Below are 27,356 nucleotides of genomic sequence, written 5' to 3'. Positions count from 1 at the left end.
AGAAGTAATAGGAGGAGAAATTCTAAAACTGAGTGATATCCACACTATTAGGTGGTTAGCCAGCAAAGAAAGTGCTGTAAGAGATCTCTTGCAATCATGGAAAGCTGTTGTGACCGATCTTGAAAAGGTGTCCCATAGAAAATACACTGATGGCGCTAAAGCTAGGGGTTTGCTGAAAAGTTTGAAGCAATTTAAATTTGTTAAGCTTCTGTACTTCCTTTTGGATTTTTACAGGAAATTGAACCCTTTAAGCATGGCACTACAAAATAAGAATATTTTGATTTCACCTCTGAAAATAAGAATTGAACACTGTATTTCAGTTTTGGCTGACCTGGAATCTAATGTTGGACCAAGCGAACAAGATTTCTTGGACCATGTATCCATTTCAGGAAAGATCAGGGATGTGCAGCTCACAAACATTCAAAATAGAGAGCAAGAGTTTCAGACTGTTAGAGGAAACGTAATTAACAATGCGAAGGTGTACATCACAGAAAGATTGCAATCTATATCAACAGATGTGATTGCATCTCTACATGTTTTCGACACCTTGGGTTGGCCTCCCAAAGAAAATATTCTTCAGTTTGGGATAGAAGAAATAAAGAAGCTCTACATGTACTTGAACCCGAGCCTCTATAATGAGAAAATGGATGTTCTGTTAGCAGAGTGGACAGAATACAAACTTTTGTTTTCTTCTCTGACTTTGAATCAGACGCTGGAGAAGATTCACAGTGAGGAGTGTTCAGCAAGATTCCCAAATTTGCTCCAGATTTTGACATTTTCTGCTGCTCTACCAGTGAGCATAGCTTCATGTGAGATAGGTTTCGGCTGTCCCAACAGACTTAAGACTACTTACAGGAACTCTCTGAAGACTGAGACACTGGATGAAATGCTCCTAGTTTCCGTAAATGGACCCCCCTCTGTCAGTGTTTGACCCAGCAGCTGCGATTGATAAGTGGTACTTCAGTGTAGAACGACAGCGCTACACAAACATTAATTCCTAAAGTATGTTGTTTTTAATAATTGCTTATATTTTTATTATTTATCAATATAAAGTAGTGGCGACCAAAAATTTTAGTCCGGCGACTGACTTCAAACTTGAAATTTCATGCCCTGATATACACACAATATTGCAATTGATGTACATGTTACTTTTGATGACCTAAGAGCAACAAGCAGAAAATATTTAAGGTTCAAACCATGAATTTACATTGCTTCATATAATATAATATTTTCACTTCATAATGACTTTGATTTGATTGATTGATTTATTTGCTTTGTTTTACTTCGCTTTTTGTGCCATTTTTGGTTAATTTGCGATGGGGATTATTGATGATGTGATGAAATTGATGAATGGACACTCACAAACATCCATGCCCAAGCCAGGATTCGAACCCGGGACCCCTGGCGTCGTAGCGCGAGGTGCTAACCACTCTTTTTTTTTTTTTAAAGGAAATACCCCCTACACGGAGGTATCCCCCACCATTCACTATTTTTCTCACTTTTACACTTTTCAATTCTTACATTTTCTTTGTTTCTTATCAACTGGACGAACACAAATACCCATGCCTTACCTGGGACTCGAACCCAGAACCCCTGGCGTTGTAGCGCGCTCTGCTAACCACTTCGCCACGGAGGTCGACATTACCACTCCGCCACGGGGGCCGGCACACTTCATAATGACATTCTACAATTAAACGAATAGTGTATATGAACTATTTTTGATTGAAATATTTGAACATGGTAGTATTTTTTTAGAATGTGATTTCAGGAATTTTAGTTTTTTAAATGTACAGTGTCTCTCAAAAGTTTTAGGACAACGACATTTTAAACTAGACAACCCAATTTACACAAGGCGTCGGTGGGTTGTGTGTAGAGTTAGACTCAATTTCAGGTTTGCCACATGCACAATAGATATTTATAAAATACGCGAAATAAATAAAAACAAGTATTATTGTATAAAATTATTAAAAATATCACTATTATATCGCATGTGACAAAATTCCTTCTCAAAGGAAAAAAAAAGTTTTCTAGTATTTCATCGCTGGTGAGTCTACAGAAAGGAAAAGAGGTGAGAGAAAACGAAAGGTGACAAAGGAGAGGAGAAAGAGAAAGCGAAAAGAGAAGACGGAAAGTAGAGGAGAGAAGAAAGAGAGGATAGACGAGGAGAGGAGATGTAGGGAGGAGAATGGAAAAAGATTCTAGGAGAGATGAGGAAAATGGAGCAAAGAGAAAGGAGAAGGAAAACGAGATGAGAGAAGAGAAGACGAGAAGCGGGAAGTGGAGAGTAGAGTAAAGGAGAGAAAAAGAGAAGAACGAAAAGAAGAGGAGAAGAGTGCAGTGGAGTCGGAAATCTAAGACAGGAGAGGAGATACGAGGAGTGGGATGGAGATAAGATGCGAGAAAAGTAGGGAAGGCGATATGAGATAAAAACAGAGCGAGCAGAAGGAGGGGAGAGGAGAAGGAGAAGAGAAGAACAGAAGGGACTGAAGAGAAGAGGTAGTTGCAGAAAATATCGTCTCAGCGTCAAGAATTGATGCATTGGTCAAATTATCGACATGAAACATTCAATAACATTTTGAAATGTATTGGAGAATGTATTAGATCGGTTCGAAATGCCTTTAGGCTTAGTTCAGAGCAAGGTAAAATCTTCCATGTAAGATCTTTGATTTTACCTGCGATTATACCACTAAAAACATGAATGTAATTTTAATATTTATAAGAATTATCCAAATTTTGTCCACTTCTCGGTTCGTTGAAATGGAGATTTTGTAATTTAATATTTCCCCTCCCCAATCGTTAATTCCAAACTGAATCATTCCGTTTCACACGGCGTAGACCACGAACCAGGCGCGTGCCCAGGATTTTCGTAAGGGGGGGGGGGTTATGAATCCAATACATTTTCCAGTTCACAGGTCAAATTTCTTGTAATAAATTAGATAATTAATATACTTGGATTTTACCCCAATGAACGCAATCAATGTAATTGCTATGGATGCTTCATGTTTTTATTGCATCATATAAAAGCACCTGCTTGAATATTTCAGAATTATTAATATTTTATATTTAATTGCTCAAATATAATTTTTAAACAAAAAATATGTACACTCCACATTAAAGAGATTAAGACTACTTGATGTCTTAAAGACAGTAATAAATAAGGTACCACAGTTCAACAATTTAAATTCTGAAATTTAGGCATCAAGGTTTCTGTGCGAGTTCTGACAATATGTCGTCACAAGTAACTTTTACAGTATATCCCGGTGAATGTTCAGAGCAGCTAACCCATTTAATCTTTCTTCGGAAATGGTATTTCGAAGATAGGTCTTCAACTGCCTCAAAGCTGAGAATGATTTCTCATTTGATGTTGTTGTTACCGGGATTGTACATAATATGCGCAAACGTGTGTTTACCCAGGGAAATATTACTTCACTGCATATATCAATTGCTTCAAGAGCATTTACTGGACGTCTTTGCATTGCTGCAAGATGACGATACCACAGTTTCATTTCAGTGTGATCGTCGTCGCCTTGTAATCAAGGTGTTCCGGGTTCAATACCCAGTGGAGGCTAATAGTGGTTCGGATCTTACTTTAAACTTTAGGCCCAGTCCCGATTAGCCTTACTGTGCATAAAGTGGATTTAAAACATCAATTCAATCAACATTGTACTTGTTGTGGAGATGGTTTTGCTAAATATTGTGTACATTTTTGGCATTGTATTATTATATTATTGGTCAAAACATTTGTTTGACAGTCGATAAACAAATACGAACCCCTTCAGTAATTAACATTTTCTACTACAGTGTCATTAATGTGTCATATTCATTTTCATATTAGGTCTATGGAGAGGAATTTTGTATAATGTTAACGTTATGGAACTGCGAAACCAACTGTTGAAGGGGCCACTCCCCCCTTCCCCTCCGAAGCCCAGTACCGCACCACAGGATCTGTCACTGAGCCCGACAAAATCTTGCCAGACAGTGCTCGAAATAGAAATTCGTAGCCGAAAAGGGAGGGGATATTTGATCGATTTTGGAAATACGAGGGGGTACATCCTTGTATGGATCAACATGGAGACAATACAGTAGGTGGAGGATGCTCAATATGAAAATTATTCTAATTGGGGGTATGATTTGTGAAACTTTCTTAACTGGAGGCAGCATCCCCTACTTCAACCACTGATGCCAGAAAAGATGCTTTCAGAAAATGAATTTATTACTACACACGTATATTACTTATTGTATTTGTTGCGTTTGTATAAGAAAAATATTCAGAAGATTTGTAAGGAATACTTACAGTTAATAGGATGCCTATCTAGTCTATCCCGTGTCGTAATACAAATTTTATCCCTTTCCTACAAAATAATAAAACTGTCCATGGCAAACGTGATTTTATAATGTGGTTGCATACATATACATTGTATAGTAGCACCAAGCTTTCTGGGACCTCGGAAAATACGTGAACCACAGGCTTCCGCGTGGCTTTAATTAGCGACACTAGTGCCACTGCTCCGACGCCAGGGTTTCAAATGCCTTGGTGGATCTATAAGATAGGTAATATCGTTTTTCGAGGGTTCGTGAACAAAACAAAAAGTAAATGATTGTAAAGTCCATTTTATATTCAGATACGTTAATAGGGCCTGGACTTAAAGTTTAAATCGGGATACGTACCACTGTGCAATGCACCTTCACAGGGGATCAAACCCAGGACCTCTTTCATTACACCACCATCGGTGAGGCCCCTGAAAGCATTGAGGGAACTTGTTCATCTTCATGTTCTCTCGCCCTGCGAAAGTTTATTGGTGATATAGGGTGACATCCTACACACGTCTTCCAGACATACAGCACATGCTGTGCCCTCCCATAAAAACAATTCTAAATCCGCTTATGGATATATCTGCTATCAAATAATGAACGTCACTTACCTCGACAGTTCCTTGACATAATTTTGCAACAAGGTTTGCAATATCTTCTGTTATGCCTTCTTGTTGAATATCAAGAGTCTGAAAGTTCGCACGTTTCACTCTCGCAATTCGGATGGAATTCCTCTGAACTTAAATCGACCTTTTCTGACGTTCTATTTGTGGAAGGTGAAGCTTCAACTTCCATTTTTTGTTTCTTTTGGAAATAATCTAATACGTATTTCTCCTCTTTTCTCTATCCATCTTTAGTTCCACAAAAATCTATTACACACGCAGAAACGTAACACATAACACGACCACTTCGACTTGCTACCTTGCAGACTGCAACTCGCTACAACCCCAGTGAACACCAGGACTTGGGACAAAGATACGGGGCGAGTGTTTGTGGTTCCGGGAAGTCGAATGTCTGAACCATACATCCAGCTTGGTCCAGCTCAAATTACGTCACCAGTGTTGACAGCAACCAGTAGTGTCAGTGTCAGTAGTGTTCGCAACTGCTAAATTATTTACGCAGAAATTCAAGTGAGATCTTTCACAAATGTTACAAGAAAATTCAAAAAACTGAAGGCTGGAAATTGGTTGAGAAAAAAATATCTAATTTGTAACGAGCACAAGAGTAAAACGTATAATATTTTGGCATATTAATTGCTTTTATTTTGTTTATGAAACTGACTGGGCCAGTTGGGCTATATAACGCGTCCTTCACCCCTCCCTTCCTCCCGGCATGCTATTGTACAAAACATCGCTTGCCTCCTTCGTAAAACCATGCTTCGCTACTGCCTGCAACAATTATTATTATTATTATTTTTATAATAATTTATATTTTGAAATAAATATGCATCCAGGTGCGAGATAAGATTTTGACTTACTTTGCCTACTAATTGTAGTGATTCAAATCTCACAGAACTTTGCTCTGCTGGCATAAATGGTATAAGAAGGGGAAAGAAAGAAAAAGGAAGTTAGCAGCACTGTCGTAACAGGAAAGGGAGGGTCATTCTCCTAAGAGGGTCAGCGTGGGTGAAAGAAAGGGGAGGAGGGATTCCTTCAGTTCCCATTCCAAGGGTTATGGCTCTTTTCTTGACCATACTGAGAAGGAAATTCTCCTTCCTTTTCAGTGACTAAGGAATGAATGAATGCTTGTGCATTGCTGTAACTCAACTACAATATTATCAAAAGTAATTGAAGAAGCAAATACATTTCTCATTGCCAAATGTAAACATTTTACAATATTGGCGATTTTTGAAATAAAATGTATTTCATTTTTTTAAATGACGAAACCAATGGGGGTTTTAACCCCCACCAACCCCCCCCTGGGCACGCCACTGCCACGAACACAATGGGATAGCTCTAAAACTTACGAAAATTTTCTGCCACCAGAAGGGTTTGAACCTACGACCATCAGATTGACAGTCCTGAACGGTAAACACTACCCTACGAGCTTTCGCTCCTGAAAGCAAGTAGAAGGAGCTGACCAATGTGAAATGTAGATGCAACTCTCCTCCTACATGTAATGTGCAAACAATACTTGTTTGTATCAAAGAAAACGAAGGTAGTACGAAACATTTAATGGAGAATTGCACATGATCAGAACTTTTCATTCGATATTTGCGGAGGTATCCATGCATTGAACTAGAGTGGGAAAAGGGGTAAAATTAGTATATCCTGAATTGCCACATATATAAATAGTTATTTCATTATATGTTCTCCTTCGTAGTCGAGCGGGTTAAGGCGTTCATTGAGATCGTTCGTTGCGGGACGGCGTAGGTTCGAATCCGGCTCTGGTCGGAACTTATTCGGCCTACGTATAGGGCCGGTGGTAACTCACCATCGTGAGGAAATTGGGAAGCTCCGAGTGAGTGAGCGTAACCCGGTCGAGAAGATCTACAACAACGGCTGGGGGTTCGTCGGGCTGATCACCCGTCACCCCAATACTGGTCTAAGACCTCCACGCTATAATAGGTGACGGAGGAACAGTGTGGGAGGGAGACCAGCAGTCGGTAGGTAAGCCAAGGCCCTCCAAGGGCTGTAGCGCTATTTCAGTATATTTGTCAATGTCTTTGAAGCAATACACAATTATTGTTAGAGTATCATAATTCACAATCTTATACATGAAAATATCCCTTTGAACGTGTGTCAGTTGATTTATTTCTTTTTTATATATAAATTACATATGCAGAACAATGTAGCCACTATACACTGCTATTACTCATAATGTTACCATGCTCTTGTTTATAATAAAAGGAGAATTTCAAAAGGAACACCTCCTAAGGAGGATCGAACCTGGGACCGCTAGCAGGCCAATCGAGAACTCTAACCAGTATTTTTTTTTAAAGGAAATACCCCCTACACGGAGGTATCCCCCACCATTCACTCTTTTTCTCACTTTTACACTTTTCAATTCTTACATTTTTCTTTGTTTCTTATCAACTGGACGAACACAAATACCCATGCCTTACCCGGGACTCGAACCCAGAACCCCTGGCGTTGTAGCGCGCTCTGATAACCACTTCGCCACGGAGGTCGACTCCAGTACACCACGCCCTCACCTTCGATTGAAACAGCAATTTTTAAGTATTCTGTCCCTCCAATATTGTAAATGTCGTTGGGTATACATGTAGTTTAACTTTTACTTTAATTTTTAATTGCTTTCTTGTAGTATAACAGATATCTTCGAGAAATAATTTTCGAAGTGATGAAGAAAAGCGAGAATATTGGTAGTTGTGAAAATGCGAGTTATTTCTTCTAACTTATTATTGTGATTAGACATTATTAGTGGAAAATATCTAGAGGCTTGAACATTGCAAGACGATATTCTTTTTCTGTGATACTGTAATAGACGATATGCTTATTTACTGATGCAAGTCTCGTGTTCAGAACAGTCTTATGAAATGTATTTGCTGTTGCATAAGGTAACACGAAATAATTACACCGTTTGCAAACTACCAAATCTGACGTAAACAGGCGGAACATTTTATATATATATGAGAGATATATTACAAATTATTTCAAATAGTGCGAGCTCCATTGAAAAGTCATGATAATTCTATGTTTTGAAAATAATATATATATATATAAATTAAATGTTGCGTACTAGGAATTATTATACTGCAGGAGGCCTTAGAAAGAGCGCTTCGCGGGCTAACAGCAGACGTCGCTCGCACACTGTTGCCGATACTCTCGTTTCGTCTGCTCCTCAGCCGAACAAACAGGCCGAGGTAGCAAAAGGCAGAGGTCACTCACCCTTCCAGAAGGCTGTAGCGAGCTAGCTGTGGCAACCGGGCTCGCTCATTCGCGGACCTGAATGTTTCTCGCAGACACACCCCGATATTGTTGTCCTGACTAAATCAGTGAATCGGAAGTCTGTTGGCTTACATTATAAAACTAAAACCATCCAATATTGCAGCCTGAAGATTTCTGCGCCAGAAACAGATTAATTTATGTAAGAACAAAATTGAAATTTTTATACATTTCTAAAATCGACGATGTTATTTTCGTAGTTATTGATAGGTTCACATTTAAATATTTCAGGCTTCGAGGGAGGCATGGTCCCCATTCACCCCCTGGGTACTGGCCTGACGTAGACAATGGGAGAGAAATTTTGGAGAATCTTTCTAATAAATTTATTATTTAAATCCACCTTATGCTCAGATAGTTTTTTTTTGACAATGGTGAACTTTTCGTTTAATAGATAATATTTGGTTTTAAACGACGGGAGAACATTGGTCGAATTTCCTTTGTTTCTCTTTTGAGAGAATATATACAACTACAATAGCAATCGCGTTCGGAAACTGTGAAAAAAAATGACGGTTTTCAATGGCAGACAAGCTTGGTAGCGTAACTTGCTCGCGTTCAAAGTGACTCACTGACGCTATTCAAGGCCGCTTCTTATCGGAAAACACTGTGCGTCGATAAACGGTTTCTGCACCCAGCAAGTTACAAGTAACCAGAGTCGAATTTGAAAGAGAATCTGAAGAATGATATATTGAATCTCCTTCTATTAAACAAGAGCATGGTAACATTATGAGTAATAGCAGTGTATAGTGGCTACATTGTTCTGCATATGTAATTTATATAAAAAAAAGAAATAAATGAACTGACACACGTTCAAAGGGATACTTTCATGTATAAGATCGTCAATTATACTACTCTAACGATAATTGTGTACTGCTTCGAAGACATTGACAAATATTAATGAAATGACTATTTATATATGTGGCAATTCAGGATATACTAATTTTACCCCTTTTCCCACTCTAGTTCAATGCATGGATACCTCCGCAAATATCGAATGAAAAGTTCTGATCATGTGCAATTCTCCATTAAATGTTTCGTACTACCTTCGTTTTCTTTGATACAAACAAGTATTGTTTGCACATTACATGTAGGAGGAGAGTTGCATCTACATTTCACATTGGTCAGCTCCTTCTACTTGCTTTCAGGAGCGAAAGCTCGTAGGGTAGTGTTTACCGTTCAGGACTGTCAATCTGATGGTCGTAGGTTCAAACCCTTCTGGTGGCAGAAAATTTTCGTAAGTTTTAGAGCTATCCCATTGTGTTCGTGGTCTACGCCGTGTGAAACGGAATGATTCAGTTTGGAATTAACGATTGGGGAGGGGAAATATTAAATTACAAAATCTCCATTTCAACGAACCGAGAAGTGGACAAAATTTGGATAATTCTTATAAATATTAAAATTACATTCATGTTTTTAGTGGTATAATCGCAGGTAAAATCAAAGATCTTACATGGAAGATTTTACCTTGCTCTGAACTAAGCCTAAAGGCATTTCGAACCGATCTAATACATTCTCCAATACATTTCAAAATGTTATTGAATGTTTCATGTCGATAATTTGACCAATGCATCAATTCTTGACGCTGAGACGATATTTTCTGCAACTACCTCTTCTCTTCAGTCCCTTCTGTTCTTCTCTTCTCCTTCTCCTCGCTCTGCTTTTATCTCATATCGCCTTCCCTACTTTTCTCGCATCTTATCTCCATCCCACTCCTCGTATCTCCTCTCCTGTCTTAGATTTCCGACTCCACTGCACTCTTCTCCTCTTCTGTTTTTCTCTCCTTTACTTTACTCTCCACTCCCCTCTTCTCCTCTTCTATCTTCTTTGCTCCATTTTCCTCATCTCTCCTAGAATCTTTTTCCATTCTCCTCCCTACATCTCCTCTCCTCGTCTATCCTATCTTTCTTCTCTCCTCTACTTTTCCTCTTCTTCTTTCACTTTCTCTTTCTCCTCTCCTTTGTCACCTCTCGTTTTATCTCACCTCTTTTCCTTTCTGTAGACTCATCAGTGATGAAATACTAGAAAACTTTTTTTTTTCTTTGAGAAAGAATTTTGTCACATGTGATATAATTGTGATATTTTTAATAATTTTATACAATAATACTTGTTTTTATTTATTTCGCGTATTTTATAAATATCTATTGTGCATGTGGCAACCCTGAATTTGAGCCTAACTCTACACGCAACCCACCAACGCCTTGTGTAAATGGGTTGCCTAGTTTAAAATGTCATTGTCCTAAAACTTTTGAGACACACTGTACCACTTGCCCACGTTCCTCAATGAACTCTTATACTGTTCTTCGACTGCTACTGTCATTCTCACAGCTGCATACTTCAGTTGTTAATTCAGAGATATCGGTATTAATGATGGGCAAATAGGCAATTGACTCCAGTAATGGTGTTACATCCCATCCAACTTGTCAATTAAGTTATTAAAAATTTAGATCAGAATTACTGTAATTGTCATTTCTAATAGTAAAAGTCAAAATATTATAAAAATATCAAAACTTTCCATTTACATCAAGGTTATCTGGGGAGTGGAGTGATAACACACAGAAGGCAAAGAGTTATGACATGCTATCATACATTTTCCATCTCTGGGCATCCCAAACTTTCCAAAAAATCATATTAGAACCCATCCCCCCCCCCCCCGAGTGGTACTGACAACTTGCCTGGCTCAACGCCTATCTGGAGAGAGTCCATCAGTCACACTCTCCACCCCAGAGCCCTTGCTGCCCTCTTCTGTCATTCTTCCCTTCCCCGATGCCTTTTTATCATAGGAGCGGTGTTGTTTGTGACAGGGAAATTTCTCAGGAATGGGAATTCTGGGTTCACAAATTACGTAATGAAAAGGGAAGTAGGGAAAATACATCTTAAAGTGTGCGAGAAACAGAGAAATCTGAACAACATTTGCGAACCAATTCTGTTAATTCTCATTTTACATTTGCTTCTGTCTTCCTGATCTCTGGTATTTGAACAAAATTTGTCAAAGGAAAAAATCTTAAATATTGAAGATAAAGGTAATTAAATAAATTAAAATTTGAACTAGAATTTCAAGAAATTACACCGACCTCTGTGGCGGAGTGGTTAGCACAGATCCCTACGATGCCAGAGCTCCAAGGTTCGAATACCAGCCTTGGCATGGGTGTTCTTTGTAAATGTTCCTTCATCAATTTAATATCACTCGTCGTGATTAGCCAAAAGTGGCACAAAAGAGATGTAAAATAACAATTTAATCGATCAATGAAGTAATTAAACTATTTATATGCTTACTTTTTTCATTTTTGTATTTTAAAATGAGTGATTACTTTCTCTTTGTAGCCTTCAAAACCAGTGAGAGTACTTCTTTCACAGAAATGAATAATTTTTGAAAGGTAAAGCTATCAGAAATAAATTTTATATATACGTACACATATATTAGTTAATTTAAGTTGCTCCCCCCTCTTTAGATTAATAATGATCATAAAAATGAAAGATATATATGAATGTAAAATATATAAAGAACAAACGCAATGATTCCATTTTATAGAACCGCAGGGAAAGGGAATTTTTCAGCATCCATAGGGAATTCCATTCTGAGACAAGCAGGAAGGAACCACAATAGAAGATTGGAGCGGGGAATTGAATGCGTGTTGTAGTTGGCTTTGTTCTTGGTGTTCCTATTGGCGATTCGAAAATTTATTATTTGTTAAGCTGTTAGTGGTTTAGTATTTGTGTTAGTGCTGTGTTTACTGAAGTTAAAGGCAATGGATATAATAGAACATTTGCGTGTGAATATATTTGGAACGAGTTCTTTTTCTGGAGAAATTGCAAATCGTTAATGCAGGTAGGCCAGTAGCATCTTTTGTACCACAGGTCTTGAACTTATACTTCCATGTATGAAAACAAAAATTGGGTACTTGGGTAACTTGAATTTTACACTTCAATTAATATTGAGGGTTTTTATTTCACTAGCACATTCATTTCATATTCTGTTACAGTTTTTTTATAGGTTTATTATACTTTCTGGTTTTATTATTTGAAATTCTAAACATAGATTAACTGCAATCACAACAATTAATCGATAGTGGTCGCAACAATAAGGTAAAATTTTCCACACATATATTCATAAATCCTGTATGGGTGCGGAGATAAATTTGCAGGGAGACTTTAGGAGTGGATGGATGAATCAAGTGTCTGAGATTACTCACTAGTTAAAACCAGCATATGCCACTGGCCCTTTGAGCCGTCGCTGGGTGATTGCATGAACTTTCTGTATCAGCTCTTTTCTACAATCAATCAAACAATGTCAATTCTACTTTCCTGGCCCATTCCCTTGCAACACTCATTTATAGAGGCCCTCTTCATGAGTCGCAAGACAGTTGCAGTCCTTTTTCATACAAGATCAATCACTAACAAAAGTCAAATCCTTGTATGTATATCAACGTTTTGCACTCTAGCAATTTCTTTCCATGTAAATGTGATTCTCTACTGTGCAAGGACTTACACTTGACCATGTGATCCTAGCACTCTACCCAGGCATGTAGCCAGGGGAAGGGCTAGGGATGCTGAAGACCCCCCCCCCCCATATCTAAATTTAAATAGTGTATATTGGTAATTAATTTTACTTCCTAAGCATAATTAAACATCTTGTATAATAAGTTATACTGAGAAATTCATGTTCAGGGCTTCTCCCCCTGCACATTTTTGCCGTTAGATGGCAGCTGCTCATGAGGGACGAGCCCCTCCCAAAATAAAATTCTGGCTATGGGCTTGATTCTACCAGGATTTAAATCCAACAATACTGAAATTGATCTCCCAGACAAAGAGAAAGGGGTTAGTTAAAGATCGCCGCCTGGCCGGCGCTAACCTTAACTTGGACCTGCAATAGATGCGCCTACCAAAAGTGCTTGGGTGCCTGCCGTGAGATGGCACTACACCTGGGACAAAACAACCCAAAAGCTGCACAAAACTCTCATTTTGTGGGAACTGAAAAAGACTCAGAATCGTAATTACTATTCGACTTCCTTACTTTTATATAATGATCACTTATGCTATTCTTGAATATTAATTACCCTTTCCACCTTATTTATATTCTATTATTGTGCTCAGTTAGTTTATTTATTTCATTATAATTAGTATTAATATCTACAATCATTATTTCACCACATCAGCACTTTCCTTTTTCTATTTTTACAATTGTATATGTTTTCTTGAGTGCTGCCATCTCTGGCCCACTTTTTAAACTGCTTTATGCATCATCAAACATAAGTGTCATTCTTTTTGCATGCTGCCATCTATGATCCTCTACCTCAAACACCAACAATGCAGTTTGTGTATGTGACAGTCCAACAATATAATATATTATACTTTTTAAATTTTAACATGTATTTAACATGGTTATTGCCTTTACATCATGTGCGTACCTCTCTATTCTGAGAGTAATTACTATAATAACACAAGCCCAAAATAATTACAAGTAATCAATAAAACAAAAAGGAAAAGAACCACATGACAATGAATGAAGTAAAATAGTTTTTTTTAATATTTTATTTTCTGTAAGAATAAAAAAAGAGCTTTAATAAAAATGGATATGCTTAGAAATCATTTACAAAAATTGAAAAGTTAACAAGGTAATTTTGTATGACAGATAAACTTTAACCTTTACTAAAATTTACAAATTTTATAGTATAATATTAGCAAATCATAGATTACAATTTGACATCTTTAATAGACTTTGAAAATTTAAATGCAATCTGTGATTGTCTATGGCTCTCTTTTATGACTTTTTGAAAAGGAAAAACATATTCATAATCTTGGCTTTAGAGTGAGGAAATTGTATTATACATGTATATGTATATTGTATATGCACATATTATTGATACAATCAGGAGTAAAACATTTGCATGCTGCAACAATCCTATTGTGCAGGTTCAATGGATTGCTCGTCCTCAAGGCTTTCTTGACTTTTTAACCTCGTCCATGTAACCATTGTTTCAGGAGATCGATACAGGAACAGCAGCCTTGCATATAAGTCCTCTTCAAGTTGATATTCACCTCTCTCTCTCACTGTGTAAATGTCCATGCACAGCTAATAAAAATATACATATACACATGAAAATTAATCAATTTTTCAACCTCAAATAGCTGTAAGAATAGCATACTGGCACATATGGGATTAATATTAACTTGCTGAAAAGTTAATGAAAATCTGACTCTCAAACAACAGTCTTTGATATTCCATGCAAGGTTCAGTCCCTGGTTAAGCTTTAAACTTTTCAGTAAGTTAATATTAATCCCATATGTGCCAGTAAGCTATTCTAAGAGCTAATCAAGCGAGTTGACCCAATTGCAGGGAGATGGCACTAATTGTCCTTACCCCATGTTTAATGGTAGCCACAGGCAACCTGATGTCAAGGACATATTTAGAAGGGGGTGTAGGTGGTATAGATCCCCTCGAAAGACTTATCAAGTATTAAAATTAAATAATCAAAATATACTTGTTCAGCATTTCTTGTATAATCAAAGGTTATTTATTATATCTGCTAAACTTAGATTGTGAACATAGGGCATTGAATTGACAGTACTTTAGAAGATTTATGCACACTACTTCTTCTCAAAATAGGCACAAAAGATTAATCAGGAACTTTACTTTTCATCAACTGTTTTTTGTTATTCAATGAATATTCGATTTTTTTATTATATTAATTTCCTTGCCAGTATAGTTGTTTTTATACAAATTTAATCAATCTTAACTACACATAAGCTAGGTAGTGAATACGTGTTGTTCTATTCCTATTCTTATACCATTTTTCACCATGTAATAACAACAACATTAATTTACATATTTTATAATTATTGCTATGAACAGAACTATTAACGTATTAATTACGAACATATATTATTATCATTTGTGATACACTTGGTTCTGATCCCTACCGAAATGTATTTCTAAATGTATTATATATACAAGGTGTACAACTTTGCTTCCGCCATTTTCCGACAGGTGGCAACAACAGGAAGTAGCGGTCGAAAGAAGCAGATCGCAGACGTCACACAGTTAGCTTGGACCTCTGTCAAGATAACCCCATTCAAACATTAGTCGAGTGGTGTGTGCATCGTGAAGTTGTTCGCGATTGAAAATGTCAGTGTACGAGCCAAATTCTCGCCATTTGCGGGAGATTCTACTTTTTTGTTTCAATATGAAGAAAAGTGCGGCTGAGGCTCATCGAATGCTCTCCAGTACGTATGGTGAGGATGCTATAAGTGAGAGAACCTGTCGTGAGTGGTTTCAACGCTTCAAGAACAGTGACTTTAACGTCGAAGACCGGCATAGTGGTGGAAGACAGAAAGTTTTCGAAGATGCAGAATTGGAGACATTGCTGAGTGAAGACTCGCGTCAAACTCAAGAAGAATTGCCACGATCATTGGGAGTGACACAGGAAGCCATTTCAAAACGTCTGAAGGCCATGGGTATGATTCAGCATGACAACGCATGACCCCACGTTGCCAAAGTGGTGAAAACGTACTTGGAAACATTAAGATGGGACGTCCTACCCCACCCGCCTTATTCTCCAGACATCGCTCCCTCTGATTATCACCTGTTTAGATCAATGGCTCATGAACTGGCTGACCAACACTTCCGATCTTATGAAGAAGTCAAAAAGTGGATCGATTCGTGGATCGCCTCCAAAGATGAACAATTTTTTAGATGCGGCATTCGTACGCTGCCTGAAAGATGGGAGAAAGTAGTGGCCAGCGATGGACAATACTTTGAATAATGCCTGGGTAAGCAATGTTTTTCATTCCAGCGTCATATTTGTGGGGAAAAACGGCGGAAGCAAAGTTGTACACTCACTCACTCACTCACTCACTCACTCACTCACTCTCTCTCTGTGTGTGTGTGTGTGTGTGTGTGTGTGTGTGTGTGTTTTTATATATATATATATATATGGCAGAATATCTGGAATGGGCATAACATGTACAGGAAATTAAAGTAATGTTACTGTGGAACATGTACACCAAGAGTTAATCTGATGACCTTCTTTAATGGGATATTCACTGAACCCTGTGCCGAATCTTCCTTGTCTGACATTATCAAGATGTTCTATACAGCTCACCGCTCACGAGAAGATCCCTAAATGAAGGGTGAGGACGTACGGAGGGTCAGGGGAAGACCGTCTATTTGCAGATTCTAGGGGTAGCAGGAAGTCTTCCGCTGCGGTCATTGTTGTTGAGGAAATGCTTTTGCGTGGGTGTTTAAGTGTGATTTTTCGTGGTGTTCATGGGCATCGTGTTGTAAGAGTTATGGCAGGTGTAAGGAGGAAAGGTGCTACTGTGCATAGTGAAGTTCGTAATATTGTCAGCAAAGTAATTGACTTTTGCGATCATGAATCTGAAGAAAAGCAATATTTGCAGCCAGTTACGCAGAGCACCAAGCATGCGTCTGCAGCAACAGGTTTGTCGGAGCCGACAATCAAGAGGATTCGGAAAGAATCGCGTGAACGGAATGAGCGGTCACTGATGAGAAAACTAGTTTCCTCCGGAAAGATTAGGAAAAGGCCACCTCACCGTAATGTGACTCTCGATGATTTTGACATGAATGTAATCAGGAATTCAATTCGTGACATGTACATAAGTAAAAAAAGCATGCTGACCTGTGGTAAACTTTTATCTGTCATACGACAAAAAATTAATTTCCCGTGGAAGGAGGATTCTTTGTGTCGTTTGATAAGAAGAGCCGGCTTTGAATGGAAGACCTGCAGGAACAAGAGGACAATTTTAATGGAGAGACCGGACATTTTGACATGGTGGAGCAGATATTTACGTGCCATAAAACGATTTCGGGAAGAGAATCGCACACTTGTGTATGTTGACGAAACGGCCGTGGACACCAATCTACAAGGTGGTTCAAAAAGTCACTTAACACCATTGGTACAAGGCCACTGCAGCATGCAACGTGGAAATGGTGATGACCAATCCTTGCCAGGCCAAGGGGGAACCACATTGACGCCACCCACGTGGTCGGCGGCCATCTTGATGTCCGCCATCTTGAATTCAACTTCAGAATTTTAAATTGGAATGGGGTGATATGATATATCAAATCAGGCTAGAATTTCACGAGAAATGCAATGGTGAAGGTTGTTTCAACGTATCTTGAACCAGTAAAAAGTTATGACTGAATTCTTGTACCAATTTCCTCATTTTCGAGGTGTTAGAAAAATGCCTTAAAATTTGTTTAGCACATCGGTAATGCATCGAGATCAAAGTGATGTCTAGGGAGAGAAGTTCGCATGCCATTGCACAAGATTTTAATCGGATACATCCATGATGAGCTGCGCATTATGAATGGTTGTCGCGAACAATTTACAGTGTGATGCTTCCATTAAATGAAAAGTCCTTCACAGTGACAAGGCTAATGTTTATGTTCATAAGGAAGTTCATAAACAGAATATTCGATGATTTTTATCTGATAACCCATTTTCGACAGATCAAAGCTGAATGGTTAATGCTGGTAAGTTAATGGTGTGTCGTGCTGTGTGGAACACGATGGGATAGTCAATTTTTCATCAACGGAACCTTAAATGATTAGGGCTACTTGCATTTGTTAAATAAACAGTTTTTTTCATCCTTGCTTATGGAAGAAGGTACTTTTTACAGAGTTTTTTCAATAGGGAGGAACACCAGAACATTATGGGAACGTTGTGAAGCAGTTTCTGTTCAAAGTTATTTTATCAGATGACAAGGGTTGCATATTCTGTTTATGAACTTCCTTATGAAGATAAACATTAGCCTTGTCACTGTGAGGGACTTTTAATTCAATGGAAGCGTCACACTGTAAATTGTTCGCGTCAACCATTCATAATGCGCAGCTCTTCATGGATGTATCCGATTAAAATCTTGTGCAATGGCATGCGAACTTCTCTCCCTAGACATCACTTTGATCTCGATGCATTACCGATGTGCTAAACAAATTTTAAGGCATTTTTCTAACACTTCGAAAAGGAGCATATTGGTACAAGAATTAAGTCATAACATTTTACTGGTTCAAGATACGTCGGAAAAACCTTCACCATTGCATTTCTCGTGAAATTCTAGCCTGATTTGATATATCATATCACCCCATTCCCATTTAAAATTCTGACGTTGAATTCAAGATGGCGGACATCAAGATGGCCGCCGACCACGTGGGTGGCGTCAATGTGGTTCTCCCTTGACCTGATAACGATTGGTCATCACCATTTCCATGTTGCGCGCTGCAGTAGTCTCGTATCGGGGGTGTTAAGTGACTTTTTGAGCCACCCTGTAATATCAAACAAATGTTGGCAGTCAAATGATATTTCGGGTGTGATATCTAACGCAAGTTCTGCACATCGATTTATTATTGTCCACGCAGGTTGCAGTAATGGGTTCATTCCCAATGCAAGCCTGATCTATAAAGCAGGCTGCTCCACAGGAGACTACCATGGGCAAATGAACAGCTCAAACTTTGAAAAGTGGCTGACAGAGAAGCTGGTCCCGAATATACCCCATCGGTCCATTGTCATCATAGATAATGCTCCTTATCATACTGTGCAGGTGGAAAAGGTTCCCTCGAGCTACAGCCTTAAGTCAGACATGGTAACGTGGCTGACAAATCATAACGTCCCGTTCGACGCAAGCATGAGGAAAGTCGAATTGCACGAACTAATACAGGCTAATAAGCCACAAGAGAAAACCTTCCGTGTGGACAAGACACTGCAGCAGTATGGCCATACAGTACTCTGTTTACCACCTTATGCATGTGATTTGAACGCCATCGAATTAGCTTGGGCGAAAGTTAAAAAATATGTGCGGGATCATCATATATCGGGATCGTGGTCGGTATCCCAACTACATGATCTCACTGTACACGGAATTGCATCTTGCAACCAAGAGGACTGGAAGGGGTACTGCGCGCACGTGGAAAAACTTGAGAAAGAGTACTGGGAAAAGGACAGACTGATGGAAGACGAGGTCGAACGAATAATTATTTCTTTTGGAGGAGCAGACGACAGCGACAGCGACAGTTCTTCAGAAAGCACCACAAGTTGCAATGAAGAGGATGATGGGGATGATGATCTGGCACAACCTCTTTCATAAGTGCAGTAAGTTTGGCCAATTTTGATTTTCTTTATTAAGTTTTGAACTATGAATTTGTTTATTTCTCATTGGTTGCTGTTTTTTTTTTCCAGTGTACAGAATATTTTTGTATTGCTTATCCTGTACATTATTTAGCCGTGTTGTATCGGAAACGTTTAAATAAAAGAAATGATCAACAATGTCGATATGAAACAATCAGCCCAAAAAATTTCATGGCAAACCTAGACCGACAAAGTAATGTTTACCATTGTTGCATTTGTAGCTTTGCACATTGTAAGTGCGAATAAACATTCTCCACTTTTACAATTCTTTTTTTCTTTACCATTTTCTTCGAACGCCAGTGCTGTAATAGCCAATCCCGTCGTTGAAAATATCTTAAACATTGTAGTTAGTACAATCGGCGTTCTCTTTATAAAAAAAAATAATTAAAAAATAAGTGTACTTTGTCAAGAAATCAACACCAGATTGACGATGATCATACCTTGACCGCTAATGTGGATACGCCCTGACCGTGCGCGGACAGTGATTTGAGCGTTGCTTGAGAGTAGATGAGATTCAAGCCTTACAGCTTACAGAGAGACGACAGCGCTTGTTTCTGACCCAGGTTGCACTCCCCCAACCCTAATAGTGGAGTCGCCTGCCGCTATGTCACTTGAATTCCGGCAGGGATCTTCTCCTGAGCGGTGATCTGTACACGCGTAGGCTTTTGTAGGCTTATTTTTAAAAATTAGTGTCGAACATGCAATGGATTTGGTTATGAATCAATCTGCAAAGATCATCCCAGTTTTTCCAAAATTTTGACCATTTTACTTCAATCCATATTTCACTATTGGTAATTTTTATATCACCACTATAATGACATTGATAAAAATTCATATCCCTACATCCTTAGCTTTTAATATTACCTGATATATTCTATCTATGCCTGGCACTTCTTCATACTGAGCAACAAAACATAATTTGTAGAATAACAGCCTAATGTATCTACTTACAACAAACACTATCGTCACGTAAATTCCAAAAACCCTACAAAGAAATAAGTAAGAAGTAATTAAATACAAATATTAAAGAATGAAACATGATTAACATGCAATGTTACAATTTTTTATAATTAATTTAAGGGAGACATTAATTACATAAGTGTAAAGCTAGTAGCTTTTCTATTTTTTCACTATTTCTTGTAAATAGTGTACGATTCCTTATTTAAGACTTACTATTCTAGGGCTTTGAGTTTAGCTGCACTCAGCAAATAACATTGAAAGATCAATTTTTAAAATTAACTATTTTGATAATGATAGACAAAGTAAGGAAAAGGAATAACATCTTTTGCTGTTTCTATACTATTAACAACATTTCATAATTTTATTCCACCATGGTACCAGGTAGTACCAAAAATATTTGAATTAAAAAATACATATGGAATTTTATTTACATTGTTGAGGATGCATGATGCAAGATATTCTTTCTTCAGTACACAGGCAAATTTATTGAGCTAAAAGGAATTATCATACAATCTGAATCTATACAAATTTGCTAGTGACATGTTTTCCTCCACATACAGAGATTGATTTTTTTTCCACATCTAGTACACATGAACTCCATAAAAAAAAAAAAAAAATTGAAATAAACTCTCTGGCATAAGAGGTTTATGAGGGCCAAGACCTGCCAAGCAGCTTTTTATTGGGTGGCACAGCATTCCTTGTTGAGAATTTGCAGATTTCTGGACTTCTTGATGAGGCAATTATATCTGTTTACTTTTCAGACATATGGAATGTTGCCTCAGCTGGGAAACATAACGGGTTGTGGAATGTATCGTTGGTATCAACTTTGGGCAACAATACACAATTTTTTTCTGCACTGTCCTGCCATTCAGATATCTCCACACGCACGATTTTTATTACAAATTTGCCTACTGCAGAGGCGTGGCGTGCATGTAGCCGCTGTTACCGCAGGTAACACTAAAATATAAAGAATTGAAGAACCTGTCTTAAAATATTATTACGTACATAAACTGGTAATATTGTCGTAAAGTAAACATTGCAGACTGACATTTTTTCTGACACCGGCAAAAGCGAAGAGGAGGACTGATCTGGTACGCTCCACAGGCAACATGAGGGAAGGACCCTGAGCCCACCAAAGGAAGACTTGGCGTAGCGGTAAAGACTGTTATGGCGGGAGGAGGAGGCGGGCTGTTTAGCCGGCGCAGTTGCCGGTGATCCTTACAGGAAACATACCAGTGTTGCCATATTCAATTGACAGAAAAGAGCTAAGTCGCCTAATCGGGTCTATCTTACTCTGAAGGTGTCCAGTCACACTGGGGAACGATGGCGCAGTGTTAGTAGCGTCGCAGCCTTATAATCAAGGGATTCCGGGTTCGATACCCGGTGGAGGCACAAGTGGTTCGGATCCAACTTTAAACTGTCCCGATTAGCATTACTGTTCATGAAGTGGACTTAAATCGCCAAATCAAAATTTAAAAAAATCAAATCACACTGGGGCAAAAGCAAACTACCAAGTGATAATTTGTATTTACACTAAATATCAGCGATTATGAAAGTCCTCTTTGTCCTTCTTCGACATCATGGGCGAGAAGGAGAGGAGAGGGATGGGTATGGTCAAGGGGTCTGTCCTTCTAAAAATGTCAACCTAAAATTCTATATTTCACACATATAATATTATTTCGGTTACAGGAATTTGTGAGAATTGTTGATAATACAGATTGACATTGACATACGTTGTCGCAGGAATGCAATAATTTCGGATTGAAGCAATGTTTTTGAGGTGGTAGAACTGTTTTTGGGTGAAAACAATACTTACAAGCATAATTTCCCGATTGTTATTTTAGCACGCTCTGAAGTGTCAGGTGTCGCAGGTTCGAATCCTCAGCAAGAAATGGTTATTTCAATGTTCGTTGTTATTATTTTACTTACATAATTATAAAAATTAATAATTACATACACAAAGAAATATTAATTTTATTTCAATAATTCACCACGCATCGTCATCGTCACGATTATCCTATAAAGCGAAAGCCTTAAACGTAGCAAAGGACGTAAAATATACGAAATAGTAGTGGTGTCAGAAATGAGATTTCAGTGGATTTAGCGAAACATGGGAGTGGGAGTAGTTAGGAAACAGATGAAGACTACATCTACTCTACATACGTCTTATTTGAAACGAAAATGTATCGCGATTTGGGCAAATCTGGTTTCAAAAGAACTAAGATGGCAACATTAGTAGAACTGGACTTCTTGCAGGTTCCGAAGGAAATATTGGGGAAGGGCCGATGCTGAGAGGGGAGGGGGCAAGGAGGGTGCTTCACGTGTTACAAAAGTAAACAACGGTTTGTGGGAGGGACTGTGCAGTGGGAGTTTTGTGACTGGTGTCTTTCGTCTTTATGTTGTTTTCGGGCATTGTCAATTAATTTATGAAGCTTGCCCCGAGTTCCGAGGTGACGGGTTCATCCTATCTGGACAGTGTGTGTAATCGTGCGATAGAAGATATTTTGAAGCAATCTTTCGGTTCGTTATTTTGCAGAAAACATCGAAATTGTGGCGAAAGGGAGGCCAAAGCCTATTTTTAACGATTTAAAAACCAAGTCGTCTGCTGGATATGACCGACATTTCAATGTTTCGTGGTATAACGACTATCCGTGGTTATGTGGATGTGTGCAGTTTTCTAAACTCTTTTGTTGGCCATGTACTCTATTTTCGGGTGAAAAAAACAAAACGTGTCGAATTCAGATGTGGATAACATGGACCATGACCATGACGCACCCAAAAATTCAAATTCAAATGAAAAACTTCTCTTTATGACAGCATCATAGAAGTTTTTTGATTTGATTTGATTGATTTTGCTTCGCTTGTGCCACTTTTGGCTAATTTGCGAAGATGGGGATGAGTGATGATATGATTAAATTGATGAATAGACATCACAAACGCCCATGCCCAAGCTAGGTTTCGAACCCGGGATCCCAGCATCATATAACTATTTTCAAAGACGGATTGATCTGCTCTATAAGTAGCCTTCGATGTTTCTGTAAGTATCAAATTACGTATTATTGTGTCAACAACCAATGTTTGCGATTTCACTTTAGTCCTTATGTCAACATTTTTTTTTCTGATTAATAACTTTACCAAAATCTAGTATTGAATTGCATACGTACCAGATTAATATTATATGAACTACTTGGAAGACATTGGGGGGGGGGGGCATGAGGTGGGGAGGCGCCCAAGTCTCCCTTAAATGTCCTACTGATAACCGGTAACACTTTTAAAAATCCACGCCACGCCACTGGCCTACTGTATTCCTCAACTTTCCTCACCCTACATTAATTCCCAATTTCTAAGGTAACACACATGCTAAATGCATGTCACTCTGCACATTTTATGAATTGTGGTCCTCTGAATTATGATTTATGGACACTAGAAATGTCAGAAATTTTGAAGATCAAAACGTAAGAATGTAACATTAATACCCTTTTATTTGAAGGGCTCAGGTGTAAAACATAAGTGACATTTTGGTCATTTTTGAGTTACAAAATAAAATGTGCCATCCTTCAATTTTCTGGTGAAATTGCCATGTCATACAATTTACATTGGGCTCAGTGAAGCGGAAATTGGTAAACACAACACAAAATCACTTTATCTACAGTATAGTTTCAGACATTTTTTTCTAAATGAACTCAGAAATGACCAAAACGTCACTTACCATGTTTTACACCCGAGCCCTTCATTTAATATTGATTTTATGTCCAAAACATTATAAAAAATGGTAGTAAGGAGAACAGTGTCACATACACTCAACATATACTTTTAATTAAGCCTATATATCTTTATCTAATTCAGGGGTGCCCATCCCTCCTTAAGCCTATGATGCACTCCCCTAAAAAAGGTAGAATATTCGCCCCCCCCCCTTTTATGCAGAAATACTTACTCAAATTATTTTGTTCAAAAAAAATTTGCGGAACAATATAATACAGATATATTTAAGCAATATATGTTTTCTTTAGGTACTCTAGGCTCCCTTTCATGTTTGCTAACATAAAACGTACCAAACTGCTCAGGCTCACTGCCATTGATGGTGTACTGAACCTTATTCTTCACAGTTTGTCTGCGCGACTAATCTTGTATTAATGCAAACAGCATGACCCCCTCCCCATAAAAACCAATTTTAAAGGCATAAGAGGTGGTGTTTCATTTCAACCCTATCGCTGCAATTACCCACAGGTAGATAGAAAAACTATATATAATAACCAAAACTAAAAATCAATAACAAGTGAATCAAACAAAACTACGGATGTGCCGAAGCCGATTACAGATTTATGAAAATCGGCAGAAATTGACATCAGTATCGGCATCAGCAAAAATCCGATATTTAAACCGGTACAGATTATACTAGAGTTTTTACTTTCTAATAAGTTTTATATTCTAGTTTTGTAAGATTTAGTGAAAATTTGGTTATGATTCGTCATTATTGTAGAGTTTTTGTAATAAAATTTTTGCAAACTCTCATTCAGAGGATCAACCTAACTCAAAATCGGAAATAAAACAGTACATTGTTGAACCAGGATCTGCTGTTGTATTGGAAATTCAAAAGTGAGTATTCAAACCTGAAGCAAGTGCTGAGAGAATACTTGAGCATACCTGCTGCATCAATATTTAGTGATTGAGTGTTCAGTGTTGCTGAACAGATTTGCGATAAGAGAAGAAGTAGGTTACTTACTGAAGTGCTTCCAAAATTCATGTTTCTGAAGTTGAATCTGGCAGCAGTAAATTTCCAACATTAAGAACAGGAATTCATTTTGCCTTTCAAAGAACTGCTTGTGTACTAATTTAAATCTCTAGGTTTACATAACATTTTGTAGATGCAAATGTACATTCGCATCTCTTGAGAATATATATGTATATATGTATGATATGAAATAAAAATGTACATAGCAAATTTATTTTTGTCATGCTGAAAATAACATCCCATTTCTGTTTAATAATCTTATGTATCAGAATTGGTTTTATATCAGCATCGGTATTGGTTCCAAAAATTACCGGTGAGTACATCGGCATCAGTAAATTTTCAGCTTCGTCACATCCCTAAACAAAACGATCCCCCACATTTTTGTGTGAAGATATATAGAATTGGTATAGAATTTTGTCTCCCCAAAAATTCCCATGATGCAGGCACATCATGAAACCCCCATGTGGGCACCCCTGATCTAATTAAACAGAAATTTATTTTAAATATATTTTCTGAAAAAAAAAATAATAAACAAGAGATTCTATATGATGAACTTACCCAGAACTTGACAGAAAATTTATTTCAGAAGGGAAATTTTTGTCGGTGAAAATGTACATGTTAAAATATGGATCAGTTGCACAGTCTCTGTTGTATGGTATTCTTCGTAATACACTTTCGTAGAATGAGTCATTGCACTGTTCTCTAACTTCCCACCATTCGTGCGTAGCAGAGAGTGTTGTAAAGTTGGCATGCCTCAAAGTTACTATCAAATTTCGATATGGTGAACCCTCTCCTATTTGGGTTAAAAATCAATATAGGATTACATGAAAGAATGAACTGAAACAGGTCAAGTATCATTTTAATACTGGCAGTGTGAACAATGTATTATATGACTAGCATGGGACTCAGTTGATCAGTGCCATGCCCAAGGGAAGGGGAGGTTATAACCCCCGTTTGTCCCAGTATTCCTTAAAAAAAAAAGCAGAAAAACATGGCAAAATGAGGTCTGACTTCTAAAAAAAATGTATATGTACTCCCGCCTCTTTTGAAAATCCTGGGCACGCCACTGCACTTTATATTGTTGCAGATATCAGTGACTTCACTTGGAAAGTTTAGTTCAAACATAATAGCTGTTATCTGGGGCTCATTAAGTATCCAAGTGATGCTCGCTGAACAAGTTTTCCTCTCACCTTGTGTGGAATGACCAATCATTTACATGATGGCTTTGGTGTAGGCTTCCATTGGCATCATTAGCAAAGTGGGGGAGGGGAGGAGAGGGATGCATCCTCCCATTAATCTGAGAAAATGTATCATGTATACAAAATATATTTGTGCATTATACATCATATGGAACTTTAAGGTAGTGATGGTTATGCAGGGTTCTCACTCATTTTGGTAAACAAATTCCTTGACTTTATCAGGTTTTCCGAACAATTCTAGAATAAATTTCCGGGCCATTCTGCGGCACTTTAACATGCTAACAACCACATTTTAACTGGTAAACTGCACTTGATATTCAAGAGAATAAAGTTTAATCAACATTGTTGAACATAAATCAGCAAAAATAAACTATAAAAACATTTTTATGTAGAAAATCTTCCGTCAAGAAGCTGGTTCAAGGAAAAAGTGGCATTTATTATTCATTTCTAAGTTAAAAAAAATACAAACTTACCTTCCCTGATTTTTCCATCCTTTAGGTGTGTATTTTCAAAATTACCTGGCATTTGGAGGATTCCCATGTCTTTGAGAACTTCCATTACAACATAATTCGTAACAAGTGAAAAAAATAGGGTAATTATAAATGATTCAGCAGGTTTAAAAGGGCTGCATTACAAAATACATAGCACATACAATAAAGAATGATACATGAAAATAAGCAGAAACTGTCCAAGTTTCAGACATACTTTCACAAATGTTCAATGTGGCTTCCTTTCGTCACACGACACACATCTATGCGATAGTCTAGTTTGCCACACACATGCTCTAGCATGTCCCTACTAATTATAGTAAATGCAGCTGTAATGCGATCCTGCAGCTCAAGCAAAGTTGTTGATAGTGGGTGGCACATACACTATGTCTTTCACATGCCCCGAAAGGAAAAATAACACAAACTGATAGGTCGGGAGATCTAGGAGGCCATGGGAAAAGCACTAAGTCACCTTCAGCACATCACCCAATCCAACAGTGTAGGAGTTCTTCATTCAGGTAGCGATGCACCTCAGTGTGCCAATAAGGCAGTGCCCCATCAAGTTGGAATATGAAGTTATTGGAATCCTCTTTCACTTGTTTCCACAAGTGAAAGAGGATTCC

General features: G+C 37.9%; 1 protein-coding gene across 6 annotated transcripts in view; it reads right to left on the bottom strand.

Moving 5' to 3' along the window:
- Positions 1-13,829: 13,829 nt before the first annotated feature.
- LOC145980126 (piezo-type mechanosensitive ion channel component-like) overlaps positions 13,830-27,356 on the bottom strand; it is a 224,241-nt gene continuing 210,714 nt past the window's right edge. For 5 of the 6 annotated variants that reach the window (XM_083113141.1, XM_083113139.1, XM_083113143.1 and 2 more), the window contains 3 exons: positions 25,605-25,839; positions 20,219-20,339; positions 13,830-14,283 (listed from right to left, as the gene is read on the bottom strand). In XM_083113141.1, coding sequence (XP_082969267.1) covers positions 14,113-14,283; positions 20,219-20,339; positions 25,605-25,839 — 527 coding nt within the window. In that variant the 3' untranslated portion in view covers positions 13,830-14,112. The remainder of the gene's footprint in view (positions 14,284-20,218; positions 20,340-25,604; positions 25,840-27,356) is intronic. The other variant, XR_014440830.1, reaches the window with a different exon arrangement.

Source organism: Lepisma saccharinum, chromosome 27 (genome assembly GCF_977018435.1).
Source record: "Lepisma saccharinum chromosome 27, izLepSacc3.1, whole genome shotgun sequence".
Lineage (NCBI taxonomy): Eukaryota > Metazoa > Arthropoda > Insecta > Zygentoma > Lepismatidae > Lepisma > Lepisma saccharinum.
The sequence above is the reverse complement of the archived record's forward strand: the minus strand, read 5'-3'. Positions and strand labels throughout refer to the sequence as shown.